Source organism: Saccopteryx leptura, chromosome 6 (genome assembly GCF_036850995.1).
Source record: "Saccopteryx leptura isolate mSacLep1 chromosome 6, mSacLep1_pri_phased_curated, whole genome shotgun sequence".
Lineage (NCBI taxonomy): Eukaryota > Metazoa > Chordata > Mammalia > Chiroptera > Emballonuridae > Saccopteryx > Saccopteryx leptura.
In genome coordinates, this window is record NC_089508.1 from 68,065,446 (window position 1) to 68,079,490 (window position 14,045).

The 14,045-nt window shown below is 43.6% G+C and overlaps 1 protein-coding gene across 5 annotated transcripts in view; it reads right to left on the bottom strand.

The window, feature by feature from the left end:
• The window catches only part of TMOD2 (tropomodulin 2), a 64,580-nt gene that overhangs the window by 18,966 nt on the left and 31,569 nt on the right, over positions 1–14,045 (bottom strand). For all 5 annotated transcript variants that reach the window (XR_010746132.1, XM_066341773.1, XM_066341772.1 and 2 more), the window contains exons 6-7: positions 7,456–7,586; positions 5,353–5,460 (exon numbers count right to left, since the gene is read on the bottom strand). Coding sequence is in view for 4 of the 5 variants with exons in the window: in XM_066341773.1 (XP_066197870.1) it covers positions 5,353–5,460; positions 7,456–7,586 (239 nt within the window). In the remaining variant the exon portion in view is untranslated. The remainder of the gene's footprint in view (positions 1–5,352; positions 5,461–7,455; positions 7,587–14,045) is intronic.

Sequence of the window (14,045 nt, forward strand, 5' to 3'; positions counted from 1 at the left end):
CTGTCTATCCCTGTCTATCCCTCTCTCTCTCTCTGTCTCTGTAAAAAAAAAAAAAAAAAAAGAAAAAAGAAAAAAAGAAAAAAGAAATGTTTATCTATTTTTTTATTGTTTTTTTTTAATATATATTTTTATTTATTGATTTTAGTGAGAGAGAAAGGAGGGGAGAGAGAGAGAGAGAGAGAGAGAGAGAGAGAGAGAGAGAGAGACAGGAACATAGATCTGTTCCTGTGTGTGCCCTGACCAGGGATCAAACATCAACCTCTGTGCTTTGGGCCGATGCTCCAACCAACTGAGCTATCTGGCCAGGGCTTTTTCTTTTTTCTTTTTATTGTTTTTAATGTGGCTACTAGAAAATTTTAAATTATACATGTAGCTTACACTTATGGCAGTCATTTTATTTCTATTGGACAATGCTATACTAAACTCTTGATTTTTCTGGAGCATTGTTGTTAATAATAAAGCATTTTTTTTACATGCATTTGGGCCTTTACAGTGATGGCAAGTTTTTTTGTGTGTGTGTGACAGCGACAGAGAGAGAGAGAGAGAGAGAGACAGAGACAGAGACAGAGAGACAGAGATGGGGGCAGACAGATAGGAAGGGAGAGAGATGAGAATCATCAAGTCTTCATTGTGGCACCTTCATTGTTCATTGATTGCTTTCTCATATGTGCCTTGAGCAGGGGGCTACAACAGAGCAAGTGACTCCTTGCTCAAGCCAGCGACCTTGCACTCAAGCCAGCAACCATGGGGTCATGTCTGTGATCCTACACACAAGCCTGCAACCCTATGTTCAAGCTGGTGAGTCCACACTCAAGCCAGATGAGCCCACGCTCAAGCCAGCGACCTTGGGGTTTCGAACCTGGGTCCTCTGTGTCTCAGTCCAATGCTCTATCCACTGCACCATCACCTGGTCAGGCTATTAATATTCACTTCCATATATGTGGTTATATGTAAGTACTTGGCACATGGTGAAGAAAACTTGATTATAGAGCACTTAAATTCACTTTGTGCCTTGAGCACATGCCGTGTAATCTTAGGTAAGTTACTCAACTGCCTGAGCCTCAGTTGCCTCATCTGTAAAATGGGGCTAAAGCAATCTCACATACATATAATTTGTGTACATTCACAATGAATGTTTACATAGAAAAGTGGCTTGAAGGTCTTTTGCTTTAATGCTGATTTTTACTTCTTAACAGTGAGGTATTCAACCATAAACACAGTCTGAAGCTCTCTGTTGCCTGTGGGATAATGAATCAATTTTCAACTTACAGAAAAGTCTTTTCCTGACCATGGCATAACTGAAAGGGGAATCATCTGGGGGCATCCGGGTGAGAGCTGGGCCATCCTGGCATACAGCCAAAAGAGGCTTTTCTCTTCACACCATGAGGGACAGCAATTCTTCCTCACAAATGGATGGTAGGCTTGCTGCACAGTATGCAACACAGTATGCAACATTGATTCAACACATAGTTGTTGTATTGAAAAGAGTATCCAAGAGATTATTATATTTGGAATTTATTTACTTCACTTAGAAAGTTATCTATTTGACTTAGAGTAGGTTAAATTATTTTCTAGTAGTGTTGACAATAGATTATAAACTATTCCCATCCCTGCCATCTTACTCTAAATAATATATGAGAGTGACAAATCATTTATTTTTTGTTGTTGTTGTTGTTTTTGTATTTTTCTGAAGTTGGAAATGGGAAGGCAGTCAGACAGACTCCCGCATGCGCCTAACCGGGATCCACCCGGCATGCCCACCAGGGGGCAATGCTCTGCCCATCTGGGGTGTCGCTCTGCTGCAATCAGAGCCATTCTAGCGCCTGAGGCAGAAGCCACAGAGCCATCCTCAGCGCCTGGGCAAACTCTGCTCCAATGGAGCCCTGGCTGCAGGAGGGGAAGAGAGAGACAGAGAGGAAGGAGAGGGGGAGGGGTGGAGAAGCAGATGGGTACTTCTCCTGTGTGCCCTGGCCGGGAATCGAACCCAGGACTCCCGCACGCCAGGCCAACACTCTACCACTGAGCCAACTGGCCAGGGCCAAATCATTTCTTTAGTCATCCTTTTAGTCACTTACATACAAAATGCATTGTGCACCCTGGCCGGTTGGCTCAGCAGTAGAGCGTCGGCCTAGCGTGCGGGAGTCCTGGGTTCAATTCCCGGCCAGGGCACACAGGAGAAGCGCCCCTTTGCTTCTCCACCCCTCCACCGCGCTTTCCTCTCTGTCTCTCTCTTCCCCTCCCGCAGCCAAGGCTCCATTGGAGCAAAGATGGCCCGGGCCCTGGGGATGGCTCTGTGGCCTCTGCCTCAGGCGCTAGAGTGGCTCTGGTCGCAACATGGCGACGCCCAGGATGGGCAGAGCATCGCCCCCTGGTGGGCAGAGCGTCGCCCCATGGTGGGCGTGCCGGGTGGATCCCGGTCGGGCGCATGCGGGAGTCTGTCTGACTGTCTCTCCCTGTTTCCAGCTTCAGAAAAATGAAAAATCAAAACAAAACAAAACAAAATGCATTGTGCATATTTTTGCTTAATTGAAAACAATTCTACTAAAAGGCAAATATTATACAAAATCATACACAGATAAGAATCCTTTAATTGTTACCTTACCAATCATCTAGTTGTGCTCTTTTTCTAATTTAGTGATATGTTTCAAATTCAAAACTGCTTTCAACTTACAAATTCAGATATGTAACCATTGCTGGTGAAAACATCAATTCTGTAGCTTAGTCCCTCTTTTACATGAGTACTTATGTGATCATGGAAATAGTCTCTATTGCTGAAAGGTTGGAGGGTATACTCATTCATTCATTCATTTAACAAGAGTTTTTCTTTTTTTTATTTAGAAAATTAATTTTAACAGGGTAACATTGATCAATAAATGTACATAGATTTCAGGCAAACATCACTCAATCATTTGAATAGTCAGTTATGTTGTATATCCATCACCTAAAGTCAAGTCATTTTCCATCACCTGATATTTGTCCCTCTTTACATCCTTCTCCCAACCCCCTCTCCCTTACATCTCCTCCCTCTGCTAACCATTGCACACTTATCTGTGTCCGAGTCTCAGCTTTGTATCCCTAACAAGTGCTTTCAAACATCTGCCCTGTACCAGCAACATAACTTTTTTTTTTTTTTTTGTATTTTTCTGAAGCTAGAAATGGGGAGAGACAGTCAGACAGACTCCTGCATGCGCCCGACCAGGATCCACCTGGCACGCCCACCAGGGGCAACGCTCTGCCCACCAGGGGGCGATGCTCTGCCCCTCTGGGGCGTCGCTCTGTTGCGACACTCTAGCGCCTGGGGCAGAGGCCAAGGAGCCATCCCCAGCGCCCGGGCCATCTTTGCTCCAATGGAGTCTCGGCTGCGGGAGGGGAAGAGAGAGACAGAGAGGAAGGAGAGGGGGAGGGGTGGAGAAGCAGATGGGCGCTTCTCCTGTGTGCCCTGGCCGGGAATTGAACCCGGGACTTCTGCATGCCAAGTCAACGCTCTACCACTGAGCCAACCGGCCAGGGCAACATAACTTTTATATTGTCTGGGATTTTTTTTTTTTTAGTGAGATAGAGGGTGGGGGACAGACAGAGACAGAGAAGAAGGGAGAGAGATAAGAAGCATCAATTCTTCATTGCAGCACCGTAGCTATTCATTGATTGCTTTCTCCTATGTGCTTTGACCAGAGACTAGGGAGGTACTCCAGCCAAACCAGTGACCCCTTACTCAAGCCAGTGACCTTGGGCTTAAGCAAGCAACTGTAGGGTCATGTCTATGATCCCACGCTTAATCAGGAGACTCTGTGCTCAAGCTGGCAACCTCAGGGTTTTGAACCTGAGTCCTCAGCACTCTAGGTGGACACTCTATCTACTATGCCACTGCCTGGTTAGGCTCCTATTGTCTGTTTTTTGTTTTGTTTTGTTTTTTGTATTTTCTGTAGTTGGAAACGGGGAGGCAGTCAGACAGACTCCCACATGCGCCCGATCAGGATCCACCCAGCATGTCCACCAGGAGGCGATGCTCTGCCCATCTGGGGCGTTGCTCTGTTGCAACCAGAGCCATTCTAGCGCCTGAGGCAGAGGCCATGGAGCCATCCTCAGTGCCCGGGCCAACTCTGCTCCAATGGAGCCTTGGCTGCAGGAGGGGAAAAGAGAGACAGAGAGGAAGGAGAGGGGGAAGGGTGGAGAAGCAGATGTGCGCTTCTCCTATGTGCCCTGGCCAGGAATCGAACCCGGGACTCCTGCACGCCAGGCCGATGCTCTACCACTGAGCCAACTGGCCAGGGCCTTATTGTCTGTTTTTAATGGTATTTTATAAATTCCAAAAGACTATGCTACTTTAAATCACACCAAGTAATACAAACTTTTGTTTTTCTAGCTAGATTCAAGGGCTGAGCATTAGATGCTGTAGAACCACAGGGTGATGATTCTCAGATCCTTGAATACTAATACATTTTAGCAAAAGTCTGATAGTGAGGCATTGAGTGTAAACACAGCATAGCTTGTTGGTTAAGCATGCTGGCTATGGAACCAGAAAGACCTGGTGGTGAATCCTGACTCTATTGCCTACTGGCTGTGCCACCTTGGAAAAGTTAATTGACCTCTCTGAGCCTCAGATTGCCCATTTGTTAAAGTAGGAACTAATAATAATACATACCTCATAGTAGTACAGTGAGGATTAGGTGAGATGACGTGTGAAAAGCAGAGAGATCAGTGCTGGAATTTACTAATTGCTCAAGAAATGTTAGCTACTAATAGGAGGAATAACGCTGATGATGGTGATGGTAGTAGTATTTCATTGGGTTAAGGGGCTTCCTTATCTAGCTGAATTATCTAATTCATAGATAGGAACAGGAAAATAATGCATAGAAGGAACAGACCTTTGATTTTTAATTTGTTTCCATATTCTAGTTAATAATGTCAAACAAAAAACATTTCAAGATTTGGATGTTAAAATATTTTTGAAACACATTAATCCATTTTCAAGATTAAAATAAAATATACTTTAATATATTTATATGTGCCAAGTTCCTGTAGGATTTGGGGTTTTATAATATCCACTGATTGTGACAGAATGTTAATGTAGATGCAAAAGTTTCAGAAAATTTGTACTAAACCCAGAACAAAAATCCAAAATTTATTTGGCTAAATGCCTAACCTTATCCTGTTTCTTTCTACTAAAAGTGTATTGCTAACACAATTCTACCTAATTCAAAGTGCTTGGCGACTGGATTCTGTTTCATTGCCTCTTTATAACTAATTTTATTACCCCTAGAAAATAAATTTACCAGATCTAAAAATTATTAATAAAACAATTTAATCATGAATTTAATCTTTTCATGTTATAATTCTAAGAATTCTACTTACAATTGCCACAGGGTCATTGCTGCGGGTTGCAGCCAGACTGAACTTCTTGACATGGGTGTTGGTCTCCAGAGCCTTTGCAAATTCCTTCAGGGTTGGAATTGGAATGTTCTAAGATGGGGAAGATACAGACAAGTTGACAAGACAATCAGTAGCACCCTTACCCCAAGCTAAGGATCCATAGCTTTTAAATACTGTATATATCTAGGTGACTAGTTGTATGCTATTCCCTCTAAAACAGTTATCCCCCATCCTCCAGCAACCCAGCCACCCCTAGCCAACAGCAACAGTTAGTGTCTGATAAAGGAATGCACCCCAACCAAGAAATGATGCACATACCACATTCCCCTTTTCTCTTTCATTCTCTATATTCTAATTGGACTCATCGCCTTGCTATTCTTTTAATATATTATGGTCTTACCTCCATACCTTTGGATTTGCTTTTTGCCTTTCCTTGGAAATTCCTTTATCCTATCTCTAATTAATTCCTACTCTTCTTTTAAGACCCAGCTATATATTATTTCCTCTGTTTATTGGCTTTCATAGGCAGTATCAGCGTTTTCCTTACTTGCATTTCTGTAAAAATGGGGGCTTACCACATTGTGTTTTAATTATTTGTTTAGTGGTTTTCTCCTAATTATAAGTTCCTCAGAATAGACAAAATGAATCTACTCCCTACTCCACAGTACTTAGCACAGTACTGACCACTGGGGAGAGAGACAATATGGGGTGCGGCTAGCGGTTGACGTGAGTCCTACAAGTACTATAGACTTTAAGAGCCACTAAGGATTAAATGAGATCATAAATTTCAAGTATTTAGCAAACAGTCTGGTATACTGTTTGCTAAAAAGTCAGTTAGTAGTAAATACTAGAAATTGGCCCAACAAGAATGAACAAAACAGATATCAGGCAATGCTTTCTCTCTCTCTCTCTCTCTCTCTTACACACACACACACACACACACACACACACCCACACACACACTACATGCACACACTTCTCAATTTGCAAGAGATATGACCTATTGCCAAATAAAACAAAGTGGAAATGATAATGTGTGACGTCAGAGAATAAGTCATAAAACGCAGTGTGGCTTCCTGCCTGTTCTTCTTTTCTTGGATCCCTCACTTTGTGGGATGCCAGCTGTCATGATATGAGGACACGAAGGCAGCCTTATGAAAAGGACCTTGTAGTAAGAAATTGAGGCTTCCACCTGACCATGTAGTGGTGCAGTAGATAAGGGTATTGGCCTGGGACTCTGAGGACCCAGGTTCGAAACCCCAAAGGCTCTGGCTTGAATGGGGTTGCTGGCTTGAGCGTGGGATCATAGACATGATCCCATGGTCGCTGGCTTGAGCCCAAAGGTCGCTGGTTTGAAGCCCAATGTTGCTGGCTTGAGCTCAATGTCGCTGGCTTGAGCAAGGGTCATTGGCTCAGCTGGAGGCCCCCTGGTCCGGTCAGGGAATATGAGAAGCAATCAATGAACAAATAAGGTGCTGTGACTATGAGTTGATGCTTCTCATCTCTCTCCCTTCCTGTCTCTGTCTGTCCCTATCTCTCCCTCTCTCTCTAAAAAAAATAATAAATAAATAAATAAATAAATAAATAGAAACTAGGTGAAATAATAATTGTTCATCTCTTAATCCTATAAGTTTTTAAATAATTTGCTATTTAAACCAGTACTCTGTGTTTAATATACCTACTGTTATTGTTTTCAAAGAATTCTGGAAATCACTCTTTTTTTTTAAGCAAGCGACCTTGGGCTTCAAGCCAGTGACCTTTGGGCTCAAGCCAGCAACCACTGGTCACATCTATGATCGCACACTCAAGCTAGTGACCCCATACTCAAGCCAGATGAGCCTATGCTCAAGCCGGCAACCTTGGGGTTTTGAACCTGGGTCCTCAGTGTCCCAGGTCAACAGTCTACCCACTGCGTCACTACCTGGTCAGGTGAAATTACTTTTTTATTTAAACTGACGTCTTTTGAATAGGATATCTTGCCTCAAAATCAGTGACTCAAAAGATTTCAGAGAGGTAATCAGTCATCTTCATTAAGTTTCTAAACTCATGATAAATCAAGTGACTGGCAACAATCATAACAAATACCTTAATGTTGTTGAGATTGACTTCTTGGAGGCCGGGATCATTGGCTTTCATCTGCTGCAGACTTACTTCCACATTCGTGGGGTTGGGTGGTTCCTCAAAGATAGGCTTGACCTTTTCACCTTTGACCACATCTGAGACACAAGAATTAATTTAAAAAAAAAAAATGTAAGGCCTCTCCTGTCAAAATCAGCAAGGATTTCCCCCCAAATCACCTTTCTTTCTTATGTTCTGATTCTAATAGTATTCTATTATCAACAACAGTAAGTTTATTCTTAACTGAGCAAGCATTGGAACAGTATGGCTCTGAGTTACAGTTTCAAAGGTTGATGGTTTTCAACCACAATGAGAAGAAGTCTCAGTGGCTGACTGCATGAAGCCCAAATTTCAGATCTTAGAGCAAATTCAAACCTAAAAAAAAAAAAAGGAAGAATCTCTTCATTTCCTAAACCTTAATACCTTTCTGGCTTTTTGGCCATACCCCACCCTCCTCTGATTTGCACTGTGGGTTGTTTAGGTCTGAGGAAGGCATGGGAAGACAAAGGAATGGAAATCTTTTAATGAAAGAATTTTCAAAAACATTTAACAGAAAATGTTTGCAAGATATATATATACATATATATAACATACAAGGAATTAACATTCCAATATATGCAGAGCTCATAAAAATCAATAAAACAACCCAATTAAAAATAAACAAGTAGGCCCTGGCCAGCTGGCTCAGTGGTAGAGCGTCGACCTGGCGTGTGGATGTCCTAGGTTTGACTACCAGTCAGGGCACACAGGAGAAGCACCCTTCTGCTTCTCCACCCCTCTGCCTCTTCCCTCTTCTTCCTTTCTTTTCTTTCCTTCCTTCTTTCCTTCTTTCCTTCTTTCCTTCTTTCTTTCCTTCCTTCCTTCCTTCCTTCCTTCTTTCCTTCCTTCCTTCCTTCCTTCCTTCCTTCCTTCCTTCCTTCCTTCCTTCCTTCCTTCCTTCCTTCCTTCTTTCTCTCTCTCTCTCTCCCTCACTCCTGCAGCTATGGCTCAACTGGAGCGAGTTGGCCATGGGTACTAAGGATGGCACCATGGCCTCTGCTTCACGTACAAAGAGAAGCTCAATTGGAGCAATGGAGGAATGGCTCCAGATGGGCAGAGCATCGCCCCCTGGTGGGCTTGCCAGGTGGATCCCGGTCGGGAAGCATGCAGGAGTCTGTCTCTGCCTCCCCTCATCTCACTGAATTAAAAAAAAAAAAAAACAGACTGACCAGGCAGTGGTGCAGTGGATAGAACGTCTGACTGGGAAGCAGAGGACTCAGGTTCGAGACCCTGAGGTTCGCCAGCTTGAGCGCGGGCTCATCTGGTTTGAGCAAAAGCTCACTGGCTTCAACCCAAGGTCGCTGGCTCGAGCAAGGGGTTACTCAGTCTGCTGAAGACCCACGGTCCAGGCACATATGAGAAAGTAATCAAGGAACAACTAAGGTGTTGCAATGCGCAACGAAAAACTAATGATTGATGCTTCTCATCTCTCCGTTCCTGTCTGTCTGTCCCTGTCTATCCCTCTCTCTGACTCTCTCTCTGTCTCTGTAAAAAAAAAAAAAAAAAAGGCAGTAAAAAAAAGAGAACAAGTAATATTACCAGAAGAATTTCTGTCACCCAACCAATGTAAAAAATAATTAAACTGGCCCTGGCCGGTTGGCTCAGCGGTAGAGCGTCGGCCTAGCGTGCGGAGGACCCGGGTTCGATTCCCGGCCAGGGCACACAGGAGAAGCGCCCATTTGCTTCTCCACCCCTCCGCCGCGCTTTCCCTCTCTGTCTCTCTCTTCCCCTCCCGCAGCCAAGGCTCCATTGGAGCAAAGATGGCCCGGGCGCTGGGGATGGCTCTGTGGCCTCTGCCCCAGGCGCTAGAGTGGCTCTGGTCGCAACATGGCGACGCCCAGGATGGGCAGAGCATCGCCCCCTAGTGGGCAGAGCATCACCCCTGGTGGGCGTGCCGGGTGGATCCCGGTCAGGCGCATGCGGGAGTCTGTCTGACTGTCTCTCCCTGTTTCCAGCTTCAGAAAAATGAAAAAAAAAACGAAAAAAAAAAAAAATTAAACTGAAATTTTAAAAAATGAGATACCATTTGATTAGCAAAAAATAGAAAAAAATGAAAGAACATAACATTCAGAGTTGGCAATCATGTGGAAGAAAAGGCATCCTCATATATTGTTGCTGAAAATGTAAACTAGAGCATGCTTTTTTGGAAGAGTAATTTGTCATTACCTATCAACATTTAAAATGTGGAAACTCAAAAAAAAAAATGTGGAAACTCGATGACTCAGCAATTCTATATCTAGAAGTCTAATTTACAGAAAAAACAGCATTCATACATAAAGATATACATTCAGGAATGTTCACTGATGAATTACTAGTGACAATAAAACATGATAAAATGTACATCAATGTAAAAGTAGTTAAATAAGTTATAGCATCATCACATAATAAGATGTTATATATTCACCAAAAGAATCAGGCAAACCAACATGTGAGAGAAGCATAACTAAAAAAATGTTAATGAAAAATAAAATACTTAAGTAAAAACCTGACAAAATATGTACAAGATGAGTATGAGGAAAACTATAAAACTTTTATTTTTCTTTTTTTTTCTTTTTCTGAAGCTGGAAACGGGGAGAGACAGACAGACAGACTCCCGCATGCGCCCGACCGGGATCCACCTGGCACGCCCACCAGGGGCGAAGCTCTGTCCACCAGGGGGCGATGCTCTGCCCCTCCGGGGCGTCGCTCTGCAGCGACCAGAGCCACTCTAGCGCCTGGGGCAGAGGCCAAGGAGCCATCCCCAGCGCCCGGGCCATCTTTGCTCCAGTGTAGCCTTGGCTGCGGGAGGGGAAGAGAGAGACAGAGAGGAAGGAGGGGGTGGGGGTGGAGAAGAAAATGGGCGCTTCTCCTATGTGCCCTGGCCGGGAATCGAACCCGGGTCCCCCGCACGCCAGGCCGACGCTCTACCGCTGAGCCAACCGGCCAGGGCCAAAACTATAAAACTTTTAAAAAAATGTTTACTTACTGATTTCAGTGAGTGAGGAAGGAAGAAAGAGAGAAAGAGAGAGAGACAGAGACAGATCTGTTCCTGTAGGTGCCCTGATCCAGGGATTGAACCAGCAACCTCTGTGCTCTGGGACAATGCTCTAACCAACTGAGTTATCAGGTCAGGCAAAACAATAAAACTTTTTAAAAAATTAAAGAAGAATAGAGAGATAGTCCATGTTCATAGATAGGAAGACATTATCTACCTATCTATCTATATTTATATATGTATATTTATATTTTTTATATATTTCATATATTTCATATACAGTTATAAATACATGTATAAAATATATATATTATTTTAGTGAGAAAAAGAGAGAGAGAGAAAGAGAGGGAGGGAGATGAGAAGCATCAACTCATAGTTGCAGCACTTTAGTTGTTCATTGATTGCTTTCTCATATATGCCTTGACCAGGGAGCTCCAGTTGAGCCAGTGACCCCTTGCTCAAGCGAGTGACCTTTAGGCTCAAGCCAGTAACCACATTGACATGATCCCATATTCAAGCTGGTGACCCTGCATTCAAGCCGGTGACCTCAGTGTTTCGAACCTGAGACCTCAGTGTCCCAGGTCGATGCTCCATCCACTGTGCCACCACCAGTTAGGCAGAAAGACACAATATTGTCAAGATGTCAATTCTTGACCAATTTGACCTCTAGATTCAATGTAATCCAAATCAAAATCCCAGCAAGTTATTTTGTAGATATTCACAAACTACTTCTAAAGTTTATATAGAGAAACAAAATACCCAGAATTGCCAATACAATACTGTAAGAGAAGAACAAAGTTGGAGGACTGACACTACCCAACTTTAAGACTTATTATAAAGCTACTACAATCCAGACAGTGTGGCATTGGTGAAACAATATACAGATAAGCCCCGGCTGGATAGCTCGGTTGGTTGGAGTGTCATTACAGAGTACAAAGGTAGCCAGTTTGATTCCCCGGTCAGGGCACATACAGGAGCAGCTCAGTGTTCCTGTCTTTCTCTCTCGCTTTCTCTCTCTCAAAAAAGAAAAAAAAAGAAAAAGAAAAAACAGAATATACAAATAGATCAGTGGAACAGAATACAGCCCCGAAATAGACCCACATAAATATAATCAACTGAGCTTTGACAGAGAAGTAAAGGCAATACAATAGAAAAAAGATAGAACTGGACTTCCACGTGCAGAAAAAAAAGAATCTAAATGCAAACCTTACACTTTTACAAAAATAAACTCAAAATGGATCACTGACTAAATAAATGTGAAACTATAAAACTCTTAGATAACATAAGCAAAAACCAAGACGACCTTGGATTTGTTGATGAATTTTTTTTTTGTATCTTTTTGAAGTTGGAAACGGGGAGGCAGCCAGACAGACTCCCACATGCGCCCCACTGGGGTCCACCCGGCATGCCCACCAGGGGGCGATGCTCTGCCCATCTGGGGCGTTGCTCTGCCGTAATCAGAGCCATTCTAGCGCCTGAGGCAGAGGTCACAGAGCCATCCTCAGCGCCCGGGCAAACTCTGCTCCAGTGGAGCCCTAGCTGCTGGAGAGGAAGAGAGAGACAGAGAGGAAGGAGAGGGGGAGGGGTGGAGAAGCAGGTGGGTGTCTCCTGTGTGCCCTGGCCAGGAATCAAACCCGGGACTCCCACATGCCAGGCCGACACTCTACCACTGAGCCAACCGGCCAGGGCTTATTGATGAATTTTTAAGTATAACACCAAAGGTATGATCCATGAAAGAAAGAACTGATAGGCTGGACTTCATTAAAATGAAAAGTTCCTACTCTGTGGAAGATACTGTCAAGAGAATGAGAAGATGAATTACACACTGGGAGAAAATATTTGCAAAGGTCACAGCAGATTAAAGGACTGTTGTCCAAAATACACAGAGAACTCTTAAAACTCAGTAAGAAAACAACCTGATTAAAAAATAGGCCAAAGGCCCTGGCCGGTTGGCTCAGTGGTAGAGCATCGGCCTGGCGTGCGGGGGACCCGGGTTCGATTCCCAGCCAGGGCACATAGGAGAAGCGCCCATTTGCTTCTCCACCCCCCCCTCCTTCCTCTCTGTCTCTCTCTTCCCCTCCTGCAGCCAAGGCTCCATTGGAGCAAAGATGGCCCGGGCGCTGGGGATGGCTCCTTGGCCTCTGCCCCAGGCGCTAGAGTGGCTCTGGTCGCGGCAGAGCGACGCCCCGGAGGGGCAGAGCATCGCCCCCTGGTGGGCAGAGCGTCGCCCCTGGTGGGCGTGCCGGGTGGATCCCGGTCGGGTGCATGCGGGAGTCTGTCTGACTGTCTCTCCCCGTTTCCAGCTTCAGAAAAGAAAAAAAAAAAATAGGCCAAAGACCTCAGCAGACACCTCATCAAAGAAGATATACAAATGGCAAATAAGCAAACTAAAAGATGATGCACATTAGATGTCATCAGGGAAATGAAAATTAAAATGAGACACTACTTACTACATACCTATTAGAATGGCCAAAAGCTGGAACAATGACAAAACCAAATGCTGGTGAGGATGTGGAACAACAGCAACTTTCAGGGAATGCAAAATGAGACAGCCACTTTGGAAGACAGTTTCTTGGTTTCTTACAAAAGTAAACATATTCTTACCATAAGATCCAGCAATCATGCTCCTTGATACTTACTCAAAGGAGATGAAAAGTTATAGCTACACAAAAACCTGCACATGAATGTTTATAACAGACTTGTTCATAATTGCCAAAGATGCACTCCGGGGTGAATAAATAAACAACCTGTGGTACAGTCAGATGATGGAATACTATTAAGCATTAAAAAGAAATGAACCATCAAGCCAAGAAAAGACACAGAGGAACCTTAAATACATATTAGTAAGTCTGAATATGCTATATATTGTATGATTCTAACTATACGACACTCTAGGAAAGGCAACACTATGGAGACAGAACAAGATCAGTGGCTGCCAGGGGTTATCAGGGAGCAGAGATGAATAGGCAGAGCACAGAGGAATTCTAGGGCACTACAACTTCTCTGTATGATACTATAATAAAGGATATATGTTATGATACATCTGTCCAAACCCACAGCATGTACACCATCAAGAATGGACCCTAGGGCCAGGCTGGGTAGCTGTTAGTTAGAGTGCCATCCTGACATGCTGAGGGTGCAGGTTTGATCCCCGGTCAGGGCACACACAAGAATCAATCAATGAATGCATAAATCAGCAGAAAAAGAAAATTGATGTTTCTTTCTCTGTCTCTCTCCCTTCCTCTCTCTCTCTGAAAAATCAATTAAAAAATAATGAGCTCTAATATAAACTATGAACTTTGGGTGATAATGATGTATCTGTCAATGTAGGTAACACATGTACCACTCTGTCGCAGGATATTGATAATGGGGGAGGTCATCTATGTGGAAAGGCAGGGGTATATAAAATAGCCCTGTAAATGCCTTTCCATTTTATTGTGAACCTAAAACTGCTCTAAAAAATGATGTGGGTTTTTTTAAGTTAATGATATGTATGTGTATGTATGTACAAAAGTCAAGAAGGTTATGCACCCAGACATTTTTT